General features: G+C 59.5%; 3 protein-coding genes across 6 annotated transcripts; all 3 read right to left on the reverse strand.

Annotated features, from left to right (window-relative positions):
- Positions 1 to 2,454: 2,454 nt before the first annotated feature.
- Positions 2,455 to 4,363, reverse strand: FDX2 (ferredoxin 2). 3 transcript variants are annotated; one of them, XM_051775975.1, is made up of 6 exons: positions 4,238 to 4,363; positions 3,735 to 3,841; positions 3,309 to 3,396; positions 2,791 to 2,953; positions 2,733 to 2,750; positions 2,455 to 2,696 (listed from the first exon to the last, which is right to left on the reverse strand). In XM_051775975.1, exons 1-4 carry the CDS (start codon positions 4,345 to 4,347, stop codon positions 2,797 to 2,799), a joined length of 462 nt encoding a protein of 153 aa, XP_051631935.1. In that variant the 5' UTR covers positions 4,348 to 4,363; the 3' UTR covers positions 2,455 to 2,696; positions 2,733 to 2,750; positions 2,791 to 2,796. The 3 variants fall into 3 exon arrangements, with proteins under 3 accessions (XP_051631935.1, XP_051631934.1, XP_051631933.1); XM_051775974.1 differs by having other exon boundaries at positions 2,455 to 2,750; XM_051775973.1 differs by having other exon boundaries at positions 2,455 to 2,953.
- Positions 4,364 to 6,798: 2,435 nt separating this feature from the next.
- On the reverse strand, positions 6,799 to 16,618 carry RAVER1 (ribonucleoprotein, PTB binding 1). Its single transcript, XM_051775984.1, has 14 exons — positions 16,352 to 16,618; positions 16,160 to 16,226; positions 15,115 to 15,584; positions 13,666 to 13,857; positions 12,901 to 13,021; positions 12,679 to 12,773; positions 11,918 to 12,014; positions 10,742 to 10,950; positions 9,913 to 9,997; positions 9,360 to 9,493; positions 8,973 to 9,056; positions 8,262 to 8,393; positions 7,685 to 7,753; positions 6,799 to 6,976 (listed from the first exon to the last, which is right to left on the reverse strand). The coding sequence occupies exons 1-14, from the start codon at positions 16,616 to 16,618 to the stop codon at positions 6,830 to 6,832; spliced, it is 2,169 nt and encodes a 722-aa protein (XP_051631944.1). The 3' UTR covers positions 6,799 to 6,829.
- A 485-nt stretch (positions 16,619 to 17,103) lies between these two features.
- On the reverse strand, positions 17,104 to 25,515 carry LOC127465464 (suppressor of SWI4 1 homolog). 2 transcript variants are annotated; one of them, XM_051775981.1, is made up of 12 exons: positions 25,448 to 25,515; positions 24,883 to 25,053; positions 23,865 to 23,966; positions 23,076 to 23,126; positions 22,353 to 22,523; positions 21,538 to 21,614; positions 21,130 to 21,237; positions 20,428 to 20,551; positions 19,775 to 19,853; positions 18,854 to 18,983; positions 18,203 to 18,414; positions 17,104 to 17,840 (listed from the first exon to the last, which is right to left on the reverse strand). In XM_051775981.1, exons 1-12 carry the CDS (start codon positions 25,463 to 25,465, stop codon positions 17,302 to 17,304), a joined length of 1,782 nt encoding a protein of 593 aa, XP_051631941.1. In that variant the 5' UTR covers positions 25,466 to 25,515; the 3' UTR covers positions 17,104 to 17,301. The 2 variants fall into 2 exon arrangements, with proteins under 2 accessions (XP_051631941.1, XP_051631942.1); XM_051775982.1 differs by lacking the exon at positions 24,883 to 25,053 and having other exon boundaries at positions 25,448 to 25,475.
- Between the last annotated feature and the right edge of the window lie 169 nt (positions 25,516 to 25,684).

Below are 25,684 nucleotides of genomic sequence, written 5' to 3' on the forward strand. Positions count from 1 at the left end.
CCCCCCCGCGCCCCCCCCGCGCCGGTGACACGGTGACACGCCCTCGCCACGCACACCACGACATTTAATCGGTGCCCAGAGACCCCCCCAGTGCCACCCCCGGCGGGGTCCCCGCCGTCACCTCCTGTCGCCGCGGGGGGGTCCGGGGGGTCCCCGCCCCGCGCAGAGGGGACAGGACGGGGCTTTGGGGGTCCCCCCCCCGCTCCTGCCGGGGACGCTCCCGCAGCGCCGGCACCGCACCCGGTACTTCTTGTACCTGCCGGGAGAGCTCGGGGTCACCTCGGGGGGCTCGGGGGGGTCCCCGGGGGGGTCCCGGGGGGGTCCCGGGGGGGTCCCCTCACCTGATGCCGCAGGCGTTGCACAGGGGGGGTCCCGTTCTCGGCCGCTCGCCACAGGGGGGTCCGGCGGGTCTTGCAGGACGCGCAGCGTTTGTGCCCTGGGGGGGGACCCCCAAAACCCGCCGGCGTTAGGGGGGGTGCGGGGGGGGCGCCCCCAGACCCCCCAAATCCCCCAAACCCCCCAAAACCCTCCAAACCCCCCAAAACCCCCGATCTTACCCTGCGCGGGGGGAGCTTCGTCCTCGGAGCTGCTGCTGCCGCGGCTGCGGGGGGGGGGCCCTGCGGGAAAGGGGGGGGGTCAGGGGGGGAGCGGGGACCCCCCCGCGGGGAACGGGGACACCCCCGGAATGGGGGAGCTCCCCCCGGAATGGGGAGTCCCCCAGAATGGGGAGAGACCCCCCCATATGGGGACAGCCCTCGGGGGTCTTTGCCGGGGGTGGGGGGAGGGAAGGGGAGCCCGGACAGAGGGACAGGGCAGGGGAAGGTCTGGGGGTCCCCAAAAGTGCCCCCCCCGGGACAGACGGACGGAGCTCCCCCGGGACAGACGGACGGGAGCCCCCGGGACAGACGGACGGAGCCCCCCCGGGACAGACGGACGGAGCCCCCCCGGGACAGACGGACGGAGCCCCCCCGGGACAGACGGACGGGGCCCCCCCGGGACAGACGGACGGGACCTCCCGGGACAGACGGACGGAGCCCCCCGGGGGTCCCGCGGGCGGTACCTGCGGGCGCTGATGAGGAGGGGGGGGTCGCCGGTGTCTCCCGCGCCCCCCGCGGGGTCCCCGAGGCGCATCCGGAGCGTCACCCCCCGGAACGAGGGGTCCCGGGGGTCCGCCCCGCGCTGCGGGAGCGCCTGTTTGCGGCGCCGCCCGGACCCGGGGCCGGGCCCGGGGTCGTTACTGGTCCCAGTGTCGATCCCGGTGCCGTTACTGGTCCCAGTGTCGATCCCGGCGCCGTTACTGGTCCCGGGGCCAATCCCGCTGCCTGTCCCAGTCCCGTTACTGGTGCCGGTGTCGATCCCGTTCCTGATCCCAGTGCCAGTCCCGGTGTGGATCCCGATCCCGATCCCGGTATTGATCCCGGTGCCGATCCCGGTCCCGGTCCCGCCGTCCAGGTGCCGGCACTGGAGGCTGATCAGACCCAGCGCCTCGGGGGTCCCGGTGGGCGCCGGGGGGACCCCCGGGGTGTCGAGGGGTGCGGCGGGAGCGGCCGGGGGGGGCTCGGGGGGGCTCAGCAGCCGCACCGACTCCTGCAGGAACGTGAGACCCTCCCCCGGGGGGCTCCGGGGCCGCGGGGGGGGCTCCGGGACCCCCGCCCTGACCGGGGGACGCCGTTAGGGAACGGGGGGCAGGTGGGGACACCCCCCCCCCGATTCCCGGGGCCATCCCGGGGGTCCCGGTTCCTTCCCAGTGGGACCAGTCCCGGTTATCCCGGTCCTTCCCCCCGGTGCTCCCGGTTCCCTCCCGGTCGGACCATTCCCGGTTCTCCCGGGACAGGAGCAGGTCCCGGTACCCCCCATTCCCTCCCCGGTGGGACCACCCCGTGTCCCGGGACCCCCAATTCCCTCCCAGCTCCCCCGGTTCCCCCGTTCCCGGTTCCCACCTGGGGGGGTCCCGGGGGGTCGCGGCCCCGCCGGGTGCGGGGGGCGGCGGGAGGAGCGCGGGGGGGTCGCAGGGCTCGGGCTCGAGGCAGAGCAGGCGCTGGAGCAGCGAGAAGTCGGGGGGCTGCCCCTCGAGGAACAGCGGCTGCTCCCCCATCCCGACCCCCCGGCAGCGGGAACGGCCCCGGGAACAGGATCGGGAACAGCCCCGGGAATGGGATCGGGAACGGGAACGGCCCTTAACCCACCCCAGCTGCGGGGGGGCGGGGAGGGACCCCCGGGGCGGGGCAGCGACACAGGTGGGGCTGGGACCCCCAAATGGGGACAGGACCCCTCCCGGAGTGGGACTGGGACCCCCCAAATGGGGACAGGGACCCCCAAATGGGGACAGGACCCCTCCCAGAGTGGGCCTGGGACCCCCCAAATGGGGACAGGACCCCTCCCAGAGTGGGACAGGGACCCCCCAAGGACAGGGAGGGACCCTCCACCCCCCCCAAAATGCCCCCAAGCACCAGCTCAGACAAAAAAAAAAATCTGTTTATTAACCCAGAATGTTCCTTATCCCAAATCCAGAGCCTTTGGAGGGGCGTCCATCCTTTGGGGGTGTCCATCCCTTTTTAGGGTGTCCATCCTTTTGGGGGTTTGTCCATCCTTTGGGGGTTTGTCCATCCTTTCGGGGGTGTCCATCCTTTTGGGGGGGGTCAGTGGAGTCTGGGGGGGGTCAGTGGGATCTGGGGGGGTCAGTGGGGTCTGGGGGGGTCAGTGGAGTCTGGGGGGGGTCAGTGGGGTCTGAGGGGGTCAGTGGGGTCTGGGGGGGGTCAGTGGGGTTTGGGGGGGTCAGTAAGGTTTGGAGGGGGGTCAGTGGGGTTTGGGGACGTGCCCATCCACGTAGAAGTTCCTGGTGAGCCGGGGGAGGCCGATCCGGGCCCCCTCCAGGGCCGGGCTCAGCAGGATCTGACAGCCCAGCCGGGAGTTCTCCTGGAGCAGCGGGGCCTGGTCCAGCAGGTCCTCCTCCCTGGGGGGGGAACACACGGGGGGGGCTTTGGGGGGGCCCACGGGGGTCCCCGAGGGGTGGGGAGGGGTCTCTGAAGGGGGGGAGGGAGGGGATGGGGAGGGGAGGGGGGGAAATGGGGGAATGGAGAGAGGGATTGGGGGGTTGGGGTGTGGGAGGGGCTGGGGGGGTTTTAGGGGGGTCAGGGTGGGGTCTGGGGGGGCTGTGGGGTCGATGGGGGATCAGAGTGAGTTTGTGGGATCTTGGGGGCTCAGGGTGGTCCCCGGGGGGGGCTGTGGGGTCTGGGGGGTCAGGGTGGTCCCGGGGGGGGGGCTGTGGGGTCTGGGGGGGTCAGGGTGGTCCCCGGGGGGGCCGTTACCTCTCGTCGGGGGCCGGGAGCCGCCCCAGGTGGGGGTCACTGATGTAAACGTGGCACGTGGAACAGGCCAGGGAGGCCTCGCAGGCGCCTGGGGGAGCCCCCGGGACCCCCGTCAGCAGCGGGACCCCCCTGGGACCCCTCCCGGGACCCCTCCCGGGACCCCCGTCAGCAGCGGGACCCCCCTGGGACTCCCCTGTCAGCAGTGGGACCCCTGAGATTCCCCCCCCTCGTTAACAATGGGACCCCCCGGGACCCCCGGCCACGCCCCCCATTCCCATTCCCACCCCTGTTCCCATCCCACCGTCCAGCTCCAGCCCGTGTCTCCCATTCCCGATCCCATTCCCGCTCCCATTCCCGACCCTCGAGCTCCAGCCCGTGTCTCCCATTCCCGACCCCATTCCCGATTCCGATCCCGATCCATCCCACCCTCGAGCTCCAGCCCGTGTCTCTGGGCGAGGTGCAGGACGTTGTCCCCGACCCGGCCCCGAACCGGCACCTCCCGCCCGGAGCGATCCACGAACACCACGTTCACCCTGCAACGGGAACGACACCGGGATCGGCACCGGGACAGCGCCGGGACAACACCGGGAAACCCCCCTGGAACCGGGACAACACCGGGACAGCACTGGGATCAGCACCGGGACAGCCCCGGGAACCCTCCTGGGACAGCACCGGGATCGGCACCGGGACAACACCGGGAAACTCCCCTGGAACCGGGACCCCACCGGAACCGGGAACAGCACCGGGACAGCGACAATACCGGGACCCCTCCGGGACCGGGAACAGCCCCGGGCCCGCTCCCGAGCGCGGGACAGCACCGGGAACCCCCCCCAGACCCGGACAGCCCCGGGACAGCCCCGGGCCCGCTCCCGAGCGCGGGACAGCACCCGCCCCGCCCCGTCCCGCCCTCCGGGCCCCCCGGTCCTCACGGGGCCGCCTCGGGCTCCTCGGCCGCGGCCCCGCTGAGCCCCCGCGCCGCTCCCCGCAGCAGCCGCCGCGTCACGGAGCCGCCGCTCGCCGCCGCCATGGAGGCCGCCATGATGGCCCCCACGTGACCGCGGTCACGTGACCCCGCGGGAGGGAGGGGCGGGGCCGAGGGGGCGGGGCCGGCGGCGCGCGGGGCCGGTGCTGGGTCCTAAAGCCCGACCGGGGGTTTCGGGGGGGATTTGGGGGGTCCGGAGGGTGCGGGGGGGTTTGGGATGAGGGGGGGGCGCTCAGGGGACCCCTCTAATTGGGGGGGGAGTGCAGGGCTGGGGGAGGGGAAGGCCGTTAATGGCTGTCGGAGGGGGGGGGCAGCCGGGACCCCCCTAATTGGGGGGGGATTGGGGGGAAAAAGGGGAAATTGGGGGATCCTGGGGGGGCTTGGGGGGGTCTGGGATGAGGGGGGGGCACCCAGGGAACCCCTCTAATTGGGAGGGAGGTTGGGGGAATTTGGAGATGAGGAGGGGGGGCCGCTTTAATTTTGGGGGGGATTTGGGGGGTCCGGGGGGGGTTTGGGATGAGGAGGGGCACCCAGGGAACCCCTTTAATTTGGGGCGGGGGGATTTGGGGGTCTCTGGGATGGGGAGGGGGCACCCAGGGGACCCTTTAATTTGGGGGGGGGGATTTGGGGGGCTCTGGGATGGGGAGGGGGCACCCAGGGGACCCCTTTAATTGGGGGGGGTGTCTGGGTGGTCTCTGGGGGGGGCTTTGGGGTCTGGGGGGGGGGGTGTTAATTGGGGGGTGTCCCTGTTCCCACTGGCACGAGGGGACCCCCCAAAATTGAGGGGGGGGACACAGAGACCCCCCAGCCCCCTCCCCTGGGGGGGGGATCAGTTTGGGGGGGTGGGATTTTGGGGGGGGTGGGATTTTGGGGAAAGGTCTCCCCTAAACTTTTTGAGGGGGGGGGGGCGCAGAAATAACGAAACGACACCGAAACGACCCAAAAAAAGAGAGGGGGGGGAAGCAGAGATATAAATATAAGCTTTACTTTTGGGGGGGGGGATTTTGGGGGGGACACACGAGACCCCCCCCCCTACAGCAAATCCAGACAGTAAAAACAGGGAAGGACTCAAATCCTGGGAAAACCCCCCAAAAAAGAGGGGGGAGAGGGGGGAAACCCCCCAAAAAAGAGGGGGGGGGGGAACCCCCCCAAAAAAGAGGGGGGGGGGGGAACCCCCCCAAAAAAGCGCCTGTTGGGGGGGTGGGAGGGGAGGGGGAGGTGAAGCCCCCCCGGAAGGGTTTGGGGTTTTTAAAAAATAAAGGAGTTTTAAAGTAAAAAAAAAGCCAATTTTTTACCCCAAAAAAGGGCAGGAATTGGCTCCGGGAATGGTTAAAAAACGACAAAAAAAGGGAAAAAAACCACGCGAAAAAAAACCACCAAAAACCAGCGAAATGAACCCGAAAAATCTCCAACCCCACACGAGTGAAATGGTTGGGGGGGGGGAATCCCCCAGAAAGGAGGAAACCCCCCCAAAAATGGGGTGGGGACACCCCGGGAAAGGAGGGAAACCCCCGAATTTAGGGAATCCCCAAATTTAGGGAATCCTGAAATTTAGGGAAACCCCCGAATTCAGGGAATCCCCAAATTTAGGGAATCTCCAAATTTAGGGAATCCTCAAATTTAGGGACATTCCCCCCCAAATTTAGGGAATCCTCAAATTTAGGGAATCCTGAAATTTAGGGAATCCCCTAAAAAGGTTGGGGACCCCCCTGGGAAGGAGGAGAGACCCCCAAAAAGGAGGGAACTCCCCCCAAATATGGGGAGACACCCCCCCAAATTTAGGGGATTCCCCCCCTTGGAAGGGTTGAGGAGCCCCCAAAAGGAAGAGAGACCCCCCAAAAAAGGGTGGAGACCCCCCCAAAATTGGGGAGACCTCCCAAAAACAGGGACACTCCCCCCCCCAAAAAAAACCCCCCAAAGCAGCAGATTTAAGGCAGGGGCCGACTTTGGGGGGTCCCAGGTACTGCTTGGGGGGGGGGGCTGAAAAAACCCCCAAAATCTTTTAGGGGGAGGCTCAAAACCCCCAAAATCTTTTAGGGGGAGGTTCAAAAACCCCCAAAATCTCCGTGTGTGTGTGTGTGTGTGGGGTGTGAAACTCTGGGGGGTAAAACCAAAAAATCTCTTTAAAAACCCCCCAAAAGGGGCGAGAAAGGACCAAAAAAACCCCCAAAAAGTTACAAAAATCCCCCCCCGGGGCCCCTTTTGTGTCCCGGATTTGGGGTTTTTTTGGGGGTGTTTTTGGGGCGGTTTTGGGGGGGTTTTAGGGGTGTTTTTGAGGTGTTTTTGGGGTGTTTTTGGGGTTTTTGGGCTGGTTTTGGGGGTGGTTTTGGGGTGTTTTTTTGGGGGGGTTTTTTGGGGTGTTTTGGGGTCCCCCCTAGAAGATCCTCTTCCTCTTGAGGTGGGAGTCGGCGTAGGGGCTGTTTTGGGGGTGTTTTTGGGGCTGTTTTTGGGGTATTTTTGGGTTGTTTTGGGGGTTTTTGGGGCTGTTTTTGGGGGGATTTTTTGGGGGGGGTTTTTTGGGGTGTTTTTGGGGTCCCCCCTAGAAGATCCTCTTCCTCTTGAGGTGGGAGTCGGCGTAGTGCCCCCCCAGCCCCTGGGAGTGCTGCCCCACGTAACAGCCCTCGGGGCTCGGCTCCGGCGACGGCAGGAGGTGGGAGAAGGGTCGTTTGTGCCCCCCCGGGGCTGCCTGGGGGGATTAATGAGGAGAGCAGTTAATTAGGGGGTAAAAATTAATAAAGGTGAGAAAGTTAATGGCTGGAATTAAAATAAAGCGAATAAAAATTAATTAAAGTTGATAAAATTAAAATTAACGGGATTTCGCCCCTTAAAAATTTTGTTACTGAAATTAATAAAAGAAATAAAAATTAAGGGTTGGAATTAAAATTAAAAAATTAATAAAAAAATAATTGAAATTGATAAAGTTAAAATTAACGAAATTTTGTTATTAAAAAATTTTTGTTATTAAAATTTTGTATATTAAAATTTTGTTACTAAAATTAATAAAGGAAATAAAGTTAACTGTTAAAATTAAAATAAGAAAGTAAATAAAAAATAATCAAAATTGATAAAATTAAAATTAATTAAATTTTGCCTGTTAAAATTCTGTTACTAGAATTAATTAAAGAAATAAAATTAACGGTTGGAATTAAAAATAAAAAAGTTAATAAAAAATTAATGGAGATGGATAAAATTGAAATGAACGAAATTTTGTTATTGAAATTTTGGTTGTTGTTAAAATTTTGTATGCTTAAAACTCGACATTAAAATTTTGAGATTCAAATTTTGTTGTTAAAGTTGTTATTAAATTTCCATTATAATTTCGTTATTAAAAGCTCATTGAAATTTTGCTGTTCAAGTTCTGTTATTGAAGTTTTTTTATAAAAATGTTCAGTACCTTGGGGTGGGGGGTGGAGGGTCCCAGGGGCAGGACGGGCTCCGGGGAACTCGGGGGGATCCCGATGGGCTGGGGGGGAAAATGGGAGAAGTGAGGGGAAAATGGGAATAAATGGGAAAAGTGAGGGAAAAATGGGGATAAATGAGGGGAAAATGGGGATAAATGAGGGAAAAATTGGATAAATGAGGGGAAAATGAGGGGAAAATGAGGGAAAAATGGGAAAAGTGAGGGGGAAAATGGGAGAAATGAGGGAAAAATGGGATAAATGAGGGGAAAAGGGGAAAAATGAGGGGGAAATGGGATAAGTGAGGGGAAAATGAGGGAAAAATGGGATAAATGAGGGGAAAAATGGGATAAATGAGGGGAAAATGGGGATGAGGGGAAAAGGGAGATAAATGAGGGGGAAAATGGGAGAAATGAGGGAAAAAGGGGGATAAATGAGGGAAAAGGGGGATAAACGGAAGAAAAAATGGGATAAATGAAAGAAAAGGGGATAAATGGAATTAAAAATGGGATAAATGAGGGCAAAGGGGATAAATGAGGGCAAAGGGGTTGGGGTCCCCCAACTGGGTCTCACCTTGCTGAGGTGGCTCTGCTTGAGCCCGGCCTGGATCCCGCTGGAGAAGCAGGAACTGGGGGAGCCCGAGAAAAAGGGGGGCAGGGGGGGCCCCAAAACCCCCCTGTCAAAGCCAGGGGAGGGGGACGAGACCTGCAGGGGGAGCAGAGCCCAAAAATCAGGAGGAGCCCCAAAATCCCCCCGGAAATCAACCCAAAAAGGGAGAAAATCCTGAAATACCCCCTGAAATCCCCCCCAAAAAGGGGGAAAATCCCTGAAATCCCCCCTGAAATCAACCCAAAAATCAGGAGGAGCCCCAAAATCCCCCCTGAAATCAACCTCAAGAAGGGGGAAAATCCCTGAAACCCCCCCTGAAATCCCCCCAAAAAGAGGGAAAATCCAAAAATCCCCCCTGAAATCAACCCAAAAAAGGGGAAAACCCCTGAAATCCCCCCCAGAAATAGGGAGAGACCCTTAAAATCCCCCCCAAAAATAAGGGGGAGCCTCAAAATTCTCCCCAAAAATGGAAGAGACCCCAAAATCCCCCCTAAAAAATAAGGGGGAACCCCAAAATGCCCCCCAGAAACAGGGAGAGACCCTTAAAATTCCCCCCAAAAATAAGATGGACCCCCAAAAATTCCCCCCAGAAACAGGGAGAGACCCTTAAAATCTCCCCTAAAAATAAGGGGGAGCCCCAAATTTCCCCAAATCCCCCCAAAAGGGTGTTTTTACCTTGCTCCTGCCGGGCCCGAAGCCCCCCAGGATGGGCCCGGAGGGGTCTCGGGCTTGGGGGAAAATCCTGGAGCCCAAATCCTGCTGGGAAAACCAGGGGGAAGGGAGGGGTTAAAGGGTGGAATTCCCAAATTCCCAGGGAAAAATGGGGGGGTTGGGGGGGTGTCCCACGTCTGAACCCCCCCCAAAAATCCCTGGATTTCACCCCAAAATCCCACCCAGCAGCTGGAATTCCAAGGTCCCAGGAAAAGCAGGGAGTTCTGGGAGTCTCCCAAGCCCAGACCCCCCAAAATCCCCGGATTTCACCCCAAAATCCCTGGATTTCACCCCAAAATCCCCGGATTTCACCCCAAAATCCCCGGATCTCACCCCGAATTCCCGACCCACCGTCTGGAAGTCGAACCCGAAGGCGTCTCCGGAGGGGGGGGGCAGCAGGGGGGGGTCACTGGGGGGGCCCCGGGGGGGGGCTGAGGGACCCCCCAGGGCTCCGGGTTTGCCCTGGAACCCTTTGGAAGCGGCTCCTGGAAAAGGCAGGAAGGGCTGGGAAGGGTTGGGAAGGGGGGGAAGGATCCCAAAAAAGGCCCTTTCCCAGTTTCTCCCTCATGTGGGATGGGCAGGAGGGTTGGGAAGGGTTGGGAAGGGTTGGGAAGGGAAGGAAGGGTTGGGAAGGGAAGGAAGGGTTGGGAAGGGAAAGAATGATCCCAAAAAAGGCCCTTTCCCGGTTTCCTCACCTGGGCCAGGCAGGAGGGTTGGGAAGGGTTGGGAAGGGTCAGGAAGGGTTGGGAATGATCCCAAAAAAGGCCCTTTCCCGGTTTCCTCACCTGGGCCGGGCAGGAGGGTTGGGAAGGACTGGGAAGGGTCAGGAAGGGTTGGGAAGGGTTGGGAAGGGTTGGGAAGGGGGGGAATGATCCCAAAAAAGGCCCTTTCCTGGTTTCCTCACCCGGGCCGGGCAGGAGGCTCCGCAGGTTCAGGAAGGGGTTCAGGGGCAGCTGGAACTCCTTGGGGGGCTCCCCCAGCAGCGACACCTGGGGGGGCACCGAGGGGATTTGGGGGGTCCCAAAGAGGGTTTGGGGGATCCCAAAAGGGTCTGGGGGGTCCTGGAGGGGTCTAAAGGGGGTTTGGGGGGGTCCCTGAGGGGGTTTGGGGGGTCCTGGAGTTGGGAGTCCCATCCCAATGTTTCCATCCCAGATTTCAGGGTCCCCATCCCAGATTTGGGAGTGTTCCCATCCCATATTTTGGGGTGTTCCCATCCTACATTCCCAGCTGTCCCCATCCCAGATTTTGGGGTGTCCCCATCCCACATTCCCAGCTGTCCCCATCCCATATTCCCAGGGTGTTCCCATCCCCTCTCCCAGGGTGTTCCCATCTCCTATTCCCAGCTCTCCCCATCCCACATTCCCAGCTGTCCCCATCCCACATTCCCAGTTATCCCCATCCCACATTCCCAGTTATCCCCATCCCACATTCCCAGTTATCCCCATCCCCTATTCCCAGTTGTCCCCATCCCACATTTCCAGTTGTCCCCATCCCATATTTTGGGCTGTCCCCATCCCCTATTCCCAGCTCTCCCCACCCCACATTCCCAGTTGTTCCCATCCCACATTCCCAGCTCTCCCCACCCCACATTCCCAGTTATCCCCACCCCACATTCCCAGCTGTCCCCATCCCCTATTCCCAGCCGTCCCCATCCCATATTTTGGGGTGTTCCCATCCCACATTCCCACCCCACATTCCCAGCCGTCCCCCCCGTATCCCGGGGCTCTCCTCACCTCTCCCTTGGATTTGGGAATGGCTGCTCCGTGGCCCAGCCCGGGGGGGGCTCCCAGGGGGGTCCCGGATGATCCCGATCCCGCTCCCGCTCCCAGCCTGTCCCGCTCCGGCCCCAGCTGGGCCAGGAGCGAGGCCAGGGCCACATTCCCGGCGGGAATGCCGGCGGATTTGCCGGGTCCCTGCGCCAGGTCCCCGGGCAGGGGCCCTCCTGGAGGCACAGGGAGGAGGCTTTCCTTGGAAAAGGGCTTTCCTTGGAAAAAGGGGCTGCAGTTCCCGCCTGGAGCCAATCCCAGGGGTGAAAGGAGGGGGGAATTCCCAGGAAAAACTGTGGGGTTTTTTGGTGGGGAAAAAGGAATTCCATCCCACCCCCAAAAATAATTGCCCCCCCCCCCCAAATTCCCAAAGATTCCGAAGGAATTCCCCCCCCCAAAAAATAAAATTTCCAAAGGAATTCCCCCCAAAAAATAAAATTTCAAAAAAATTCCCAAAGATTTCAAAGGAATTTAAAAAAACCCAAAAAAACCAACCCCAAACTTTTCAGGGCTGTGGGAAGAGGGAATTCCCCAAAAAAATGAAGCGGGAATTCCAAAAAAAAAAAATGCCCTTTGGAGGGTGCAGGAATAGGGGATTTCCAAAAAAAATTAAAAGGAATTCCCCCTGAAAAAAAGAGGGAATTCCCAAAAAGAATGGAAGAGGAATTCCCCCCCAAAAAAGAGGGAATTCCCAAAAAAAAGGAAAAGGAATTCCCCCCAAAAAAAGAGGGAATTCCCAAAAAAACCCCAACCCCTTTTAGGGGCTGCGGGAAGACAGAATTCCCAAAAAAACCCTCCCCTTTTTGGAGGCTCAGGAAGAGGGAATTCCCAGGGGAAAAAGGTGGGAAAACCACCCAGAAAGTGGGGGAAAAAAAAAAAAATCCCAGTGGGAAGAGGTTGGAGGGGGGAAAACCAGGAGAGGGATCCTGGGATCCTTTTCCCACCTGGAAAAGCCCATCCCAGACCCCCCCCTCCAAAAAATCCCAGGGAAGGGGGAAATTCCCTGGATCCCAGGGGGAGATCCCTGGATCCCAGGGGGAATTCCCTGGCTGCCCAGGGGGAGATTCCCTGGATCCCAGGGGGAATTCCCTGGCTGCCCAGGGCCGGAATTGCGGGCTCAGCCGCGGGAATCCCGGGAATTACCTGCTGGAATGTCTCCCAGGAGCTTCCCGGGGGGCTGGGCCGGGGCCAGGCCCAGGGGGAGGGAGCCCAGCGGGGACTCGCCCAGAATTCCCGGCTTCTGGAAGCACAAAAAGTGGGATAAGGGCGGGGGAAGGGCGGGAAAAGGCGGGTTATCCCATGGGAGATCCACGGTGGGAAAAGGGCTGGGGTTGGGAAAAGGGGTGGGGTGGGAAAAGGGTTTGGAAAAGGGCTGGGGTGGGAAGAGGGTTTGGGGTTTTTTTTCCCTGCTGGATCCAATCCTGGAGCTGCAGGAATGGGGGGAATTCCGGAATTCCCCTGAAATTCCCCCCAAAAAAACCCCAAAACCCTTCTGGGAGAAAGGCTGGAAAAAAAAAACAGGGAAAAACCACCCAAAAGGTGGGAAAAACCCAGGTGGGAAAAGGATTGGGAAGAGGTTTGGGAACAGATTTGGGAAGAGGTTTGGGAAAAGCTTCAGGAAGATTCAACCCTCCCTTTTCTCTCTGGAAAAAAAAGCCTGGATTTGGGAATTCCCAGTGGGAATTCCCTGGGAATGGCCGTGCAGGGCAGAAGGTGGGGAATTCCAGGGTAGGGAATTCCAGGTGGGAATTACCTGGGAATGGCCGTGCAGGGCAGAGGGGGGGAATTCCAGGTGGGAATTACCTGGGAATGGCCGTGCAGGGCTGAGGGGGGGGAATTCCCAGTGGGAATTACCTGGGAATGGCCGTGCAGGGCTGAGGGGGGGAATTCCAGGTGGGAATTACCTGGGAATGGCTGTGCAGGGCCAGCTGGAGCAGCGCCGTGGGAAGGGCCGGGCTGGGCACCAGGGGCAGGGAAGGGGCAGCTCCCAGAATTCCTGCTGGGAAGAGACTCGAGGAAGCCCCTGGGGTCGGGAGGAAGCCCCTGGGGTCGGGAGGAAGCCCCTGGGGTCGGGAATTCCCTCCCCTAGGGTTTTTCCCCCCCCGGAATTCCCTGGAATTCCTCACCCTGCTTGCCGGGGTGCAGCAGGGCGGGCAGCAGCAGCTGCAGGGACGTGGGGTTCCCGAGGCTCTGCAGGATCTGCAGGATGCTGGGCTCGGGGAGCAGCCCCTTCCCGCGGTTCAGGGCCTGGAAAACCGGGAAAGACCCCTGGAATTGCGGCCCTGGGGGCACAGAACCAGCGGGAGCCCAGGCCCAGATCCCCCCAGGAATCCCGGGGTTCCCCAATCCCTTTGGTTCCCTGGTTCCTGTGTCTCCCTAATTCCTGTGATCCCTCAGTTCCTGGGGTTCCCAATTCCTTTGGTTCCCCAATTCCTTTGTCTCCCTAATTCCTTTGGTTCCCTCATTCCTTTGGTTCCCCAAATTCCTGGGGTTCTCCAATCCCTGCACTTCCCTCATTCCAGCTGTTCCCCCACTCCTGCAGGTCCCTCATTCCTTCCCCAATCCCTCTGGTTCCCCCAATCCCTCTGGTTCCCCCAATTCCTGTGCATCCTTAATTCCCAGCCCCCCCCAAATTCCCAGGCTCCCCCCATTCCCGTACTCCCTGAATTCCCACAATTCCCTGGGCTCCCCCATTCCCAGGAATCCCAGGAACTGCCCCCACCGTGGCCTGGGCAGCGATGAGGGCAGCCAGGGGATGGGATTCCTTTGGTCTCCCAGTTTCCCACCATCCCCTAATTCCCAGATTCCCTCAATCCCCACGCCCCATCCCCTCGATTCCCTTGATTCCCTGAGCTCCCCAACTCCCAGGAATTCCCAGGAACTGCCCCCACCGTGGCCTGGGCAGCGATGAGGGCAGCCAGGGTGCTCCTGCCGGGGGGCCCCGGGGCACAGAAGGACACCCGGATGTGGTTCCCGGCCAGGGGGATCCCGTCCGTGGCCTCCTGGACCCGCTCGGCCCATTCCGGGGACTCCAACTCCAGGACAGCAAAGCCCTTCAGGGACCCGTCCTGGCCATAGGCCAGCTGGAAAACAGGGATTGGGAGCAGGGCAGAGGGGAGGGGGGGAAAGGGGGAAAGGGAGGGGAAAAGGGGGAGAGGGAAAATCCCCCTCCATCCCCGAACCCCTCCACGTGCCCAAATCCCACCCCCAGCTCCCTCCCCTCTTCCCAAATCCAACTCCCTGCTCCCAAACCCCCTTTTCCCAACCTCCCAAACTCCTTTCTCCCTCTTCCCTTTCCCCTTTCTCCCTCTTCCCTTTCCCCTTTCTCCCTCTTCCCTTTCCCCTTTTCCCTCTTCCCCTTTCTCCCTCTTCCCAACCTCCCAAACCCCTTTTCCTCTTTTCCCAACCCCTTGTCTTCCCACTCCCTCTTCCCCCTTTCCCACCCCATCCCCTCTCCCCATCCCCATGTTTCCCTCTCCCCATTCCCATGTTCCCCCTCTCCCCATTCCCATGTTTCCCCTCACACCTGACAGAAGGTGGGCTCCCCATCCCTGTTCCCCTCACCTGACAGAAGGTGGGCTCCCTATTCCCTCTCCCCTCTCACCTGACAGAAGGTTGGCTCCCTATCCCCTCTCCCCATCCCTGTTTCCCCCTATCCCTCTCCCTCTCCCCTTTCCCTCACCTGACAGAAGGTGGGCTCCCTATCCCCTCTCCCCATTCCCATGTTTCCCTATCCCACATTCCCCTCACCTGACAGAAGGTTGGCTCCCCATCCCCTCTCCCCATCCCCTCTCCCCATCCCTGTTTCCCCTCACCTGACAGAAGGTTGGCTCTCCATCCCCTCTCCCCATGTTTCCCTCTCCCTCTCCCCGTTCCCTCTCACCTGACAGAGGTGGGCTCCCTCTCACCTGACAGAAGGTTGGCTCCCCATCCCCTCTCCCTCTCCCCTCTCCCTCACCTGACAGAAGGTGGGCTCCCTCTCCCCCCTCACCTGACAGAAGGTGGGCTCCCTCTCCCCTCTCCCCATTCCCATGTTTCCCTATCCCCTCTCCCCTCTCCCCTCACCTGACAGAAGGTGGGCTCCCTATTCCCTCTCCCCTCTCACCTGACAGAAGGTTGGCTCCCTATCCCCTCTCCCCATCCCTGTTTCCCCCTATCCCTCTCCCTCTCCCCTTTCCCTCACCTGACAGAAGGTGGGCTCCCTATCCCCTCTCCCCATTCCCATGTTTCCCTATCCCCTCTCCCCTCTCCCCTCACCTGACAGAAGGTTGGCTCCCCATCCCCTCTTCCTCTCCCCTCTCCCTCACCTGACAGAAGGTGGGCTCCCTCTCCCCCCTCACCTGACAGAAGGTGGGCTCCCTGACGGCCCCGAAGACCCCCCTGAGCGCGTCCAGGTCGCTGAAGTTGTGGGGCAGCTTCTCCACGCAGAGGCAGCGGGAGTGGAGCAGCTCCGGGCCGGGCTGGGCCGACTCCACCCAGTGCACGAAGAGGCTGCGGGTGCCCAGGCGCCGGCCCAGCAGCGCCGACCGGGCCCGGGCCGCCGAGTCCTTCTTCATGTACTCCACAAACCCGTACCCTTTGGAGTGCCCCGTCCTCTCGCTGTACACCAGGAAACAGCGCTCCACGTTCCCGAAGGGCCGCACCAGCTCCTCGAAGCGCTGCTGCGACAGCAGCCGCGGCAGGTTGGCCACGCACAGCAGCGAGTCCGGCGGCTGCAGCTGCACCCGCAGCTCCCGATCCCGCAGCGCCCGGCCGTGGAAGCGGCGCACCGCAGAGGAGGCCTGGTCCGCCGTCAGCAGGGTCACGAAGGCTGGGAACGGGGGAAAATGGGGAAAATGGGAATAAAGGATGGCTGAGGAGGCCTGGTCGGCCGTCAGCAGGGTCACGAAGGCTGGGAACGGGAAAAAACAGGGAGAAATAGGGAATAAAGGATGGCGGAGGAGGCCTGGTCGGCCGTCAGCAGGGTCACGAAGGCTGGGAGAAATGGGGAGAAACGGGGAGAAACAGGGAGAAATGGGGAAAAACAGGGAAAAACAGGGTAAAACAGGGAAAAACAGGGAATAAAGGATGGCTGAGGCGGCCTGGTCGGGGGTCAGCAGGGTCACGAAGGCTGGGAATGGGGGAAAAGGGATGAGGAGGGAAAGGGAAGGGGTCGCTGGGAAAAGGGGGTTTGGGAAAGGAAAGGACCCCTGGGAAAAGGGGGGCTTGGAGAAGCATCCCGGGTTGTTCCCAGTCCCAAGGGACCCCCGTCAGCTGGGGGCTGATTCCAGGGGCTGATCCTAGGGGTTGATTCCAGGGGCTGATCCCGGAGCTCCAGGGGCTGATCCCGGAATTCCAGGGGCTGATGCTGGGGCAGATCCCGGAGTACCAGGGGCTGTTCCTCACCCGTTCCTTTGTACTTGTCCACGAAGCAGTACTTGAGCTCGTAGTCACTCAGTAGGTCGTGGACCTCCTGGAAAAAGGGGAAAAAATTCCCACGAATTTTGGGGAGGGGGAAAAAGGGGAATTGGGGTGGCAGGGAAAAGCTCCAGCCTCGATCCCAGCCCCATTCCCATTCCCATTCCCGCTCCCGCTCACCTGGTTGGTCACGTCGGGCGGTAACCCCCTGATCAGCACCTTCCGCCGGTTGCGGAACTGCCTCGCGCTGCGCTCCAGGCGGCTCCGCACCTCGGCGGGGGAAAGCGGCGGCAGCTCCTCCTCGGGGGCGCGCCCGGGCCCCGCCGGCGGCTCTTCGGGCGCCGCTCGGGGCTCCCGCCCGGGCCCCGCCGGCCCTTCCTCGGGCGCCGCTCGGGGCTCCCGCCCGGGCCCCGCTCCGGGCCCGCTCCCCGGCACCGCCGCCGCCATCTTGGCCCCGCCGCCGCCGCCACCCGCCGGGCAAACCCCCCCAGCAACGCGCCTCCCCATTGGAGGAGCGCTCCGAGGGAGGGATGTGTCGGAGCGTGTGATTGGGTGAGTCTGAGGGGGGGTTGTGTCCGAGCTGGTGATTGGGTGCGGCGGGGCGAGGGGGGAAGGTTGAGGGGTGTGATTGGTTGGGTGGGTGGAGCGGGGAGGGGGGCGCGACCTTTGACCCCGCGGAGGGACCCGAAATAGCCCCAAAACAGCCCCAAAACAGCCCCGAACAACCCCAAAACATCTCCAAATAGCCCAAAGGGACCCTAAAATACCCCAATACCCCCCCCAAGAACCCCCAAAATACCCCCAAAGACACTCAAAATACCCCTCAAAAAGAGACCCCAAAATACCCCCCAAATACCCCAAAGGGACCCCAAACACCCCGAAATACCCCCCAAAGAGACCCCAAAATATCACACACCGGACATACCTGGAGGGGCTTTTCCATCCTTTATTTGGGAAGGGCCCTGAACCCCCCAAAACCAGGGAGAACCCCCCAAATCCCAGGGGGGATCCCCCCAAATTCCAGGAAGATCCCCTCAAATCCAGGAGGTCCCAAATTCCAGGACCTCAAAATCTCTTCCCCCTGGAAATGGGATTTGGGGGGGGTCCCCATTCCCTCCTTCTCCTTTTTTTTATTTTTTCCCCTTTCTGGCCCTTCCAGGACGTTGGAAAATCCCGGTTTTCCTCCTCCCCAGGAGCTGCCCCCGAACCTTCGGCCTGGGGTGGGATCTGGGGGGTCCTGGGTGGGATTCTGGGGGGGTTTTATGGGATTTGGGGTTCTTTGGGTGGGATCTGGGGGGTCCTGGGTGGGATTTAGGGGTGTTTTTGTGGGATTTGGGGTTTTTCGGGTGGGATTTTGGGGTCCCTGGGTGGGATTTGGGGGTCCCCAGGTGGGATTTTGGGGTGGTTTTGTGGGATTTGGGGTGTCCCGGGTGGGATTTGGGGTTGTTTTTGTGGGATTTGGGGGTGTTTGGGTGGGATTTGGGGTTGTTTCTGTGGGATTTGGGGGTGTTTGGGTGGGATTTGGGGTTGTTTCTGTGGGATTTGGGGTTGTTCCTGTGGGATTTGGGGGGGTTTGGGTGGGATTTCGGGGTCTCCCGGCTCTGCCTCCGCTTTTTTCGGGGTCTGGAAGCGCCCGAGGGGCTTCGTTTCCTCTTGGTGGGGAACAAATCTGGGGAGAAAAGGGCGAAAAAAGGTGAAAAGGGACAAGTTTTGGGGTGAAAGAGGACAATTCTGGGGTGAAAAGGGGCAGTTTTGGGGTGAAAAGGGGCAGTTTTGGGGCCATTCCGGAGGTGTCAGAGCGTTTACTTTGAACCAAACTCATGGAAATTCAGGAATTTTTTTGGTGTCATCAACCACCTCCAGAGGGAAAAGGGGGGTCAGTCCCACCCCAAACTCACCTGTAACCCCCCAAACTCACCTGTAACCTCCCAAACTCACCTGTAACCACCCAAACTCCCCCCAAACTCACCTGTCCCCCCCCAAGCTCACCTGTCCCCCCCCCAAATTCACCTGTCCCCCCCCCAAACTCACCTGTGTCGGGCTCCTCCCCCACCTCCTGTCTGTAGTACTCGGCGTCGTCCTCGTCCTCCGAGGGCGTGGCCACACCTGGCTCAGGTGCGCCGGGGTCCTCGACGTCGCTGTCACCCTCCTTGGCACCTGGCCTGGCACCCTCACCTGGCCTGGCACCCTCACCTGGCCCGGCCTGGCCCTGCCGCCGTCGCATCCCGGCCAGGCTGCGCTCCCTGGGGGGACACGGACAGGTGAGGGACAGGTGAGGGGGGACAGGTGAGGGACAGGTGAGGGGGGACAGGTGAAGGGAGAGGTGAGAGGGGACAGGTGAGGGGACACAGGTGAGGGGGGACAGGTGAGAGACAGGTGAGGGACAGGTGAGGGACAGGTGAAGGGAGAGGTGAGAGACAGATGAGGAGACAGGTGAGGGGGGACAGGTGAGAGGGGACAGGTGAGGGAGGACAGGTGAGAGACAGGTGAGGGGGGACAGGTGAGGGGACAGGTGAGGGACAGGTGAGAGGAGACAGGTGAAGGACAGGTGAGGGGACAGGTGAGGGGGGACAGGTGAGGTTTGATCCCAGCCCTGCCCTCCCCTGGGGGTGTCACCTGTGACACCTGGGAGCGTCACCTTGCCCTGCCCTCCCCTGGGGGTGTCACCTGTGTCCCCCTCACCTGTTCAGGTGCCTCAGGTGCCGTTTCCTCTCCAGGTCCTGCTCCTGTTTCCGCCTCCGCTGGGCCTTGAGCTGCAGCTTCTGCTCCCGGCGCCGCTGCAGCCGCTGCAGCTCCTCCTGCGACCTGTGCACTGGGACAGGTGAGACCCCCGGGGACAGGTGAGACCCCTGGGGACAGGTGAGACCCTCGGGGACAGGTGAGACCCCCGGGGACAGGTGAGACTCCTGGGGACAGGTGAGACCCTCGGGGGACAGGTGAGACTCCTGGGGACAGGTGAGACCCCCCGGGCACAGGTGAGACCCTCAGGGGACAGGTGAGACCCTCAGGGACAGGTGAGACCCCCGGGGACAGGTGAGACCCTCAGGGACAGGTGAGACCTCTGGGGACAGGTGAGACCCTCAGGGACAGGTGAGACCCCCGGGGACAGGTGAGACCCCCCAGGCACAGGTGAGACCCCCAGGTGTGTCACTCACCCAGCCCAACCCAGGGGTGTCCCCACACCCAGGTGTGTCCCAGGTGTCCCCCCATGCCCAGCTGTGTCCCAGGTGTCCCCAGGTGTCCCAGGTGTGTCCCAGGTGTCCCCAGGTGTCCCAGGTGTGTCCCAGGTGTCCCCAGGTGTCCCCAGGTGTGTCACTCACCCAGCCCGTGGTACAGGACGCTGCCCTGGCCCAGCCCAGCTGTGTCCCCAGGTGTGTCCCAGGTGTCCCCAGGTGTCCCAGGTGTGTCCCAGGTGTCCCCAGGTGTCCCCAGGTGTGTCACTCACCCAGCCCGTGGTACAGGACGCTGCCCTGGCCCAGCCCAGCTGTGTCCCAGGTGTGTCCCCAGGTGTGTCCCAGGTGTCCCCAGGTGTGTCCCAGGTATCCCAGGTGTGTCCCCAGCTGTGTCCCAGGTATCCCAGGTGTCCCCAGGTGTGTCACTCACCCAGTCCATGGTACAGGACGCTGCCCTGGCCCAGCCCCTCCTCCACCTTCACCAACTGCAGCGTCAGGCGGGGCCCGATCTGGGGACAGGGGGGGGACAGGGGGGACGTCAGGGAGCCCTGGGGGCACCTGGCACCTGGCACTCGTGTCCCCAATGTCCCCTCGGTGTCCCCACTGTCACCTCAAGTGTCCCCAATGTCCCCAGGATATCCCAAATGTCCCCAATGTCCCCTCAGTGTCCCCAGTGTCCCCAATGTCCCCAATGTCCCCAGTGTCACCTCAGTCAGCCTCACAGCGCTCTGCTGGCCCCCCTGGTTCCGTGGTGTCCCCAATGTCCCCAGGATGCCCCCAGGATGTCCCCAATGCCCCCAGGATGTCCCCAATGTCCCCAGGATGTCCCCAGTGTCCCCAGTGTCCCCACTGTCACCTCAGTCAGCCTCACAGCGCTCTGTTGGCCCCCCTGGTTCCCTGATGTCCCCAATGCCCCCCTGGTGTCCCCAATGTCCCCTCAGTGTTCCCAGTGTCCCCTCAGTGTCCCCAATGTCCCCAGTGTCACCTCAGTCAGCCTCACAGCGCTCTGCTGGCCCCCCTGGTTCTGTGGTGTCCCCAATGTCCCCAGTATCCCCAGGATGTCCCCAATGTCCCCACTGTCACCTCAGTCAGCCTCACAGCGCTCTGCTGGCCCCCCTGGTTGCCCCTCCCGGCGCAGTCCTGGGGCAGCTCCAGCACGTTGTGGGTCCCGTCCTGCTCGGCCTCGCTCTCCGACAGGGCCACCTCCCTGGGGACAGGGTCACCAGGGTCACACAGGGTCACTGGGGTCACACAGGGTCACCACAGGGTCACACAAGGTCACCACAGGGTCACCAGGGTCACCACAGTGTCCCCATGGCACCCCCATGTCCCCTCACTGCTCGGCCTCGCTCTCCGACAGGGCCACCTCCCTGGGGACAGGGACGGGGTCACGGGGTCACACAGGGTCACCACAGGGTCACCAGGGTCACCGGGGTCACCACAGGGACACCCCCATTCCCTGTCCCCCCCATGTCCCCAAATGTCCCCCTCACCCCAGGAGCAGGTCACTGACGTCCTGGGGGTCCCCAATGTCCCCCCAAAATGTCCCCAATGTCCCCAAATGTCCCCCCTCACCCCAGGAGCAGGTCACTGACATCCTGGGGGTCCCCAATGTCCCCCAAATGTCCCCAATGTCCCCCCTCACCCCAGGAGCAGGTCACTGACATCCTGGGGGTCCCCAATGTCCCCCAAATGTCCCCAATGTCCCCCCTCACCCCAGGAGCAGGTCACTGACATCCTGGGGGTCCCCAATGTCCCCCAAATGTCCCCAATGTCCCCCCTCACCCCAGGAGCAGGTCACTGACGTCCTGGAGCCGACTGAGGTTGGGGAATTTCTCCTGGAGAAGCTTCCGGAGCCCCCGACTGACCCCCACGGGAACCACCTTCACACTGCTGGGAACGGGAGGGGGATAACGGGATTGGGATAACGGGATTGGGACAGTGGGAATGGGATAATGGGGATGGGAGAATGGGGATGGGATAATGGGAAAGGGATAATGGGGATGGGATAATGGGGATGGGATAACAGGAATGGGATAATGGGGATGGGGGTCCGGGGGAAGGGGCTCACTAGTGCCGGAATTCCAGGAGCTGGGAATGGGATGATGGGGATGGGATAACGGGGATGGGATAATGGGAATGGGATAACAGGAATGGGATAATGGGGATGGGGGTCCGGGGGAAGGGGCTCACTAGTGCCGGAATTCCAGGAGCTGCGACTCCGAGTCGAAGGTGAGGAGCAAACAGCGACGGATGGAGTTGAGATTGACCTGGAGAGGGAACGGGAGAACGGGATAATGGGATAATGGGGTAATGTGGTAATGGGAGAGGGATAATGGGAATGGGATAATGGGATAATGGGATAATGGGAATGGGATAATGGGAGAGGGAACGGGATAATGGGAATGGGATAATGGGAATGGGAGAGGGAATGGGATAATGGGATAATGGGAATGGGATAATGGGAATGGGACAGGGACAGCAGGGAAGGGAAGGTTTGGGAAGGTTTGGTTTGGGAAAGGAAGGGAAGGGAAGGGAAAGGAAGGGAAGGGAAGGGAAGGGAAGGGAAGGGAAGGGAAGGGAAGGGAAGGGAAGGGAAGGGAAGGGAAGGGAAGGGAAGGGAAGGGAAGGGAAGGGAAGGGAAGGGAAGGGAAGGGAAGGAAAAGGGAATGGAGAAGGAGAATGAAAATGAAAAGAGAAAAGGAAAAGGGAAAGGAGAAGGAAAAGGGAAGAAGGAAGAGAAGGAAAAGGAAAAGAGAAGGGAAAAGGAAGAAGAGTAAAAGGAAAGAGGAGGAAAAGGGAAGGGAGAAAAAGGGAAAGAAAAAAAGGGAAAGGGAGAAAAAGGGAAAGGGAGAAAAAGGGAAGGAGAAGAAGGAAAAGGGAAGGAAAGAGGAAAAAGAAAGAAGAAAAAAAATGGGGAAGAGAAGGAAAAGGAAGGGGAAGAAGGAACAGGGAAGATTCCAGAGGCCCCCCCCCCCCATTCCCGAATTCCCGGGCTCCCCACGGACCCTGTGGACGTTGAGGGCCGGGAACATCCCCTGGAACATCCCGGCCATGAGCTTGACGTGGATCTGGGGGAGCCCGAAGTTGCTGAGCACCAGGAGAGGGGGGTGGGAGAACTGCTGCTCGTGCATCCGGTGCCTCCGGAGAGCAGAGACCACGTCCCGGATCAGGGAGTACTGGGAAAGGGGGAAAGGGGGGAAATCACCCCAAAATACCCCCAAAATACCCTAAAAAAAACCCTAAAACCAGCCCCAAACCCCCCAAAGCTGCTTGTGCCTCTGGAGAGCTGAGACCATGCCCCGGATCAGGGAATACTGGGAAGGGGAAAAGGGGGTAAACCACCCCCAAACACCCTAAAAAAACCCCTAAAAGAGCTCAAAAACATCCCTAAAAAACCCCCCAGGAAACACCACAAAACTGCCCCCCAAAACCCCCCTAAAATCCCCCCCAAAAACGCCCCTGAAAACCCCCAAAATCCCACCAAAACCACCCTTAACCCCCCCCAGAAAAACCCCAAAAATGCCCCCAAAACACCCCAACCCCCCCCCAAAAAAAATTCCCCCCAAAAAACCTCAAAACCACCCCAAAAATACCTCAAAACCCCCTAAAATCCCCCCCAGACCCCCCAAACCCCCCCCAGTCCCAGAGCAGGGAATGCTGGGGGGGGGTCAGGGGTACAAAGACCCCCCAAAACCCCCCCGAGACCCCCCAAACCCCCCCAGCCCCACCTGCAGCACTTTGAAGGTCAGGGTGGGACCCCCTGGGAGCCGGAAAAGCTTCTGGGGGGGGGAGAAGGGGGAGGAAAAGCTTCAATTCCAGGGAATTTTGGGAATCTGGAGCCCCCCCCCCATCCCTGGGACCCCCCAAAACCCCCCCGGGACCCCCCCCCAGACCCATCAGAGCGTTTACTTTGGAGCATCACGGCCCCAAAACAGCCCCAATTCAGCCCAAATCCTTTCATCATTTGAGTCTGGGGGAGGGACCATCCCCTGGGAGCCCCCAAAATCAGCCAAGACCCCCCAAAATCAGCCAGGACCCCCCAAAATCAGCCAGGACACCCCAAAATCAGCCAGGACCCCCCCAAAATCAGCCAGGACCCCTCCCCCAAAATCAGCCAGGACCCCCCCCCCCAAAATCAGCCAGGACACCCCAAAATCAGCCAGGACCCCCCTAAAATGATCCAGGACCCCCCAGAAATGATCCAGAATCCCCCTAAAATGTTCTGGGACCCCCGAAAATGATCCAGCACCCCCCAAAAATGATCCAAGACCCCCCTAAAATGACCCAAGACAATCCAGGACCCCCCCAAAATGATCCTGGACCCCCCCAAAATGACCCCAGACCCCCCCCAAAATGATCCAGAATCCCCCAGGATGATCCTGGACCCCCTAAACCGGGTCAGGACCCCCTAAAATGACCCCAGACCCCCCAAATGACCCAAGCCCCCCCAAAAATGATCCAGGACCCCCCCAAAATGACCCCAGACCCCCCCGATGTTTTGGGGTCCCCCCACTGACCAGGTTGATGCTGGTGGGGGTCTTGCTGAGCACCAGGAAATGGGAGACCCCCAAAGGCCCGGCCACGGCCACGAGGTCCCGCAGGGAATTCCCCTTCCGGACCTGGGATCCAAATTAAATACAAATAAATACAAATATATAAATATAAACCCCATAGAAAATAAAAATCCCGCAGGGAATTCCCCTTCCGGACCTGGGAAATCCAAATTAAATACAAATAAATAAAAATATATAAATATAAACCCCATTGAAAATAAAAATCAATTTAAAACAGGATTAAAAATTCGAATGGAAATGAGAGTAAAACAAAGGACGGAGTGAAAAAGGGAAATAAAAAATAGGACTGAAAATCAAAGAGGGGTAAAAAATAAAAATGGGTTTTAAAAAAAAATAAGATTAAAAATAAAAATAAAAAATAAAAAATAAAAAAAAATTTAAAAATAATAAAAATAAAAAATAAAAATAAAAATAAAAAATAAAAATAAAATAAAAAATAAAAATAAAATAAAAAATGAAATAAAAATAAAATAAAAATAAGGTTAAAAATAAAAATAAGATTAAAAAGAAAAATAAGGTTAAAAAGAAAAATAAGGTTAAAAAGAAAAATAAGAAAAATTAGAAGTAAAATTTAAACAAAAATAATAAAAATAAACAAAAATAATAAATGTAATAAGAATGGTAATAATAAAAAATAAATTAAAAAAATTAGAAATATAAATAAGAATAATAAAAATAAAAAATTAACAAAAATAAATAAAAGAATATAAATAAAAATCAAAAAATAAAAATACAAAAACTAAAATAGAATAAAAATAAATAAAATTAAAAATAAAAAATACAAAAAAATTAAAAAATAAAAATACAAAAATTAAACTAAAATAAAAATAAATAAAATAAAAATATAAAAATAAATAAAATAAATAAAAATACATAAAACAAATAAAAATAAATAAAATAAACAAAAACAAATAAAATAAAAATAGAGTAATGATGAAAACGCCCCCCCAAGCCCCCCGACCTGCAGCGCGCGGGCCGTGTAGGGCTCCATGACCCTCCGCAGGTCCTGCCCGAGCCCCCGCAGGCTCCTCCCGACTCTGCCCCGCGGGAACACGAACGAGTGCGGGACGGCCCCGAACTCGCGCTCCGCGCGCTCCCGCGCCACGGCGCGTTCCCGCCGCTGGTGGCGGCTCTGGGGGGGGAAAGGGGGTGGAAAGGGGGGGGGTGAGACCCCAAATTTTGGGATAACCCGCCCCCCCCGGTCCCCATTTCCCCCCAAATTTCCTCGTTTTTACCCCATTTTTCCCCCCATTTCCCCCCTCCCGCCCCATTCCCCGCTACCACCGCCCCCTCCACCCCCCTCCCCCCCCGCCGCCCCCCCGTTTCCCCCCCGAATTCCCCCCGTTTTGCCCGATTTTCGCCCCATTTTTACCCAATTTCGCCCCATTTCCCCCCTTCTCCCCCTCCCCTCCATTCCCGCCGCCCCCTCCCCTCTCCCTCTCCCACCCCCCCCTCACTTCCCGCGCCCTTTCCCCCCGTTTTTGCCCCTTTTTTGCCCGTTTTTGCCCCATTTTCGCCCCCCGGACCTTCCCGGGCCGCCCCATCCCTGCCACGTGCTCGGCGCCACTTCCGGCTGGTGTCACTTCCGGGTTGTGTCACTTCCGGCCGCTTCCGGCTCCGCCACCTTCCCCCCCGCCCGCGGGTTCCGCCCCTTTTGGTTCCGCCCCCTCAAAGACCCCTCCCGAGACCCCCCAAAAGCCCCTTCTGGGACCCTCCTGGGGGTCCGCGACCCCCCCGGGGCCGCCGGCGCGAGAGTCAGTGCG

This window comes from Manacus candei, unplaced genomic scaffold (assembly GCF_025592945.1).
Source record: "Manacus candei isolate 608988 ecotype Guabito, Panama unplaced genomic scaffold, ASM2559294v1 h1tg000399l, whole genome shotgun sequence".
NCBI lineage: Eukaryota > Metazoa > Chordata > Aves > Passeriformes > Pipridae > Manacus > Manacus candei.

Coding starts and splice junctions, on each gene's coding strand:
- FDX2 (XM_051775975.1), bottom strand. CDS start 4,347: ATGGCGGCCTCCATGGCGGCGGCGAGCGGCGGCTCCGTGACGCGGCGG. Junction 3,842..4,237: donor GAGGAGCCCGAGGCGGCCCC/GTGAGGACCGGG, acceptor TTCCCGTTGCAG/GGTGAACGTGGTGTTCGTGG. Junction 3,397..3,734: donor ACACGGGCTGGAGCTCGAGG/GTGGGATGGATC, acceptor GGGCTCCCCCAG/GCGCCTGCGAGGCCTCCCTG.
- RAVER1 (XM_051775984.1), bottom strand. CDS start 16,618: ATGGCGGCGGCGGTGCCGGGGAGCGGGCCCGGAGCGGGGCCCGGGCGG. Junction 9,494..9,912: donor GAGCCTCCTGCCCGGCCCGG/GTGAGGAAACCA, acceptor TGCCTTTTCCAG/GAGCCGCTTCCAAAGGGTTC. Junction 7,754..8,261: donor AGCAGAGCCACCTCAGCAAG/GTGAGACCCAGT, acceptor TTTCCCCCCCAG/CCCATCGGGATCCCCCCGAG.
- LOC127465464 (XM_051775981.1), bottom strand. Junction 23,127..23,864: donor CCCCCACCAGCATCAACCTG/GTCAGTGGGGGG, acceptor TCCCCCCCCCAG/AAGCTTTTCCGGCTCCCAGG. Junction 18,984..19,774: donor CGTCCTGTACCATGGACTGG/GTGAGTGACACA, acceptor CACCTGTCCCAG/TGCACAGGTCGCAGGAGGAG.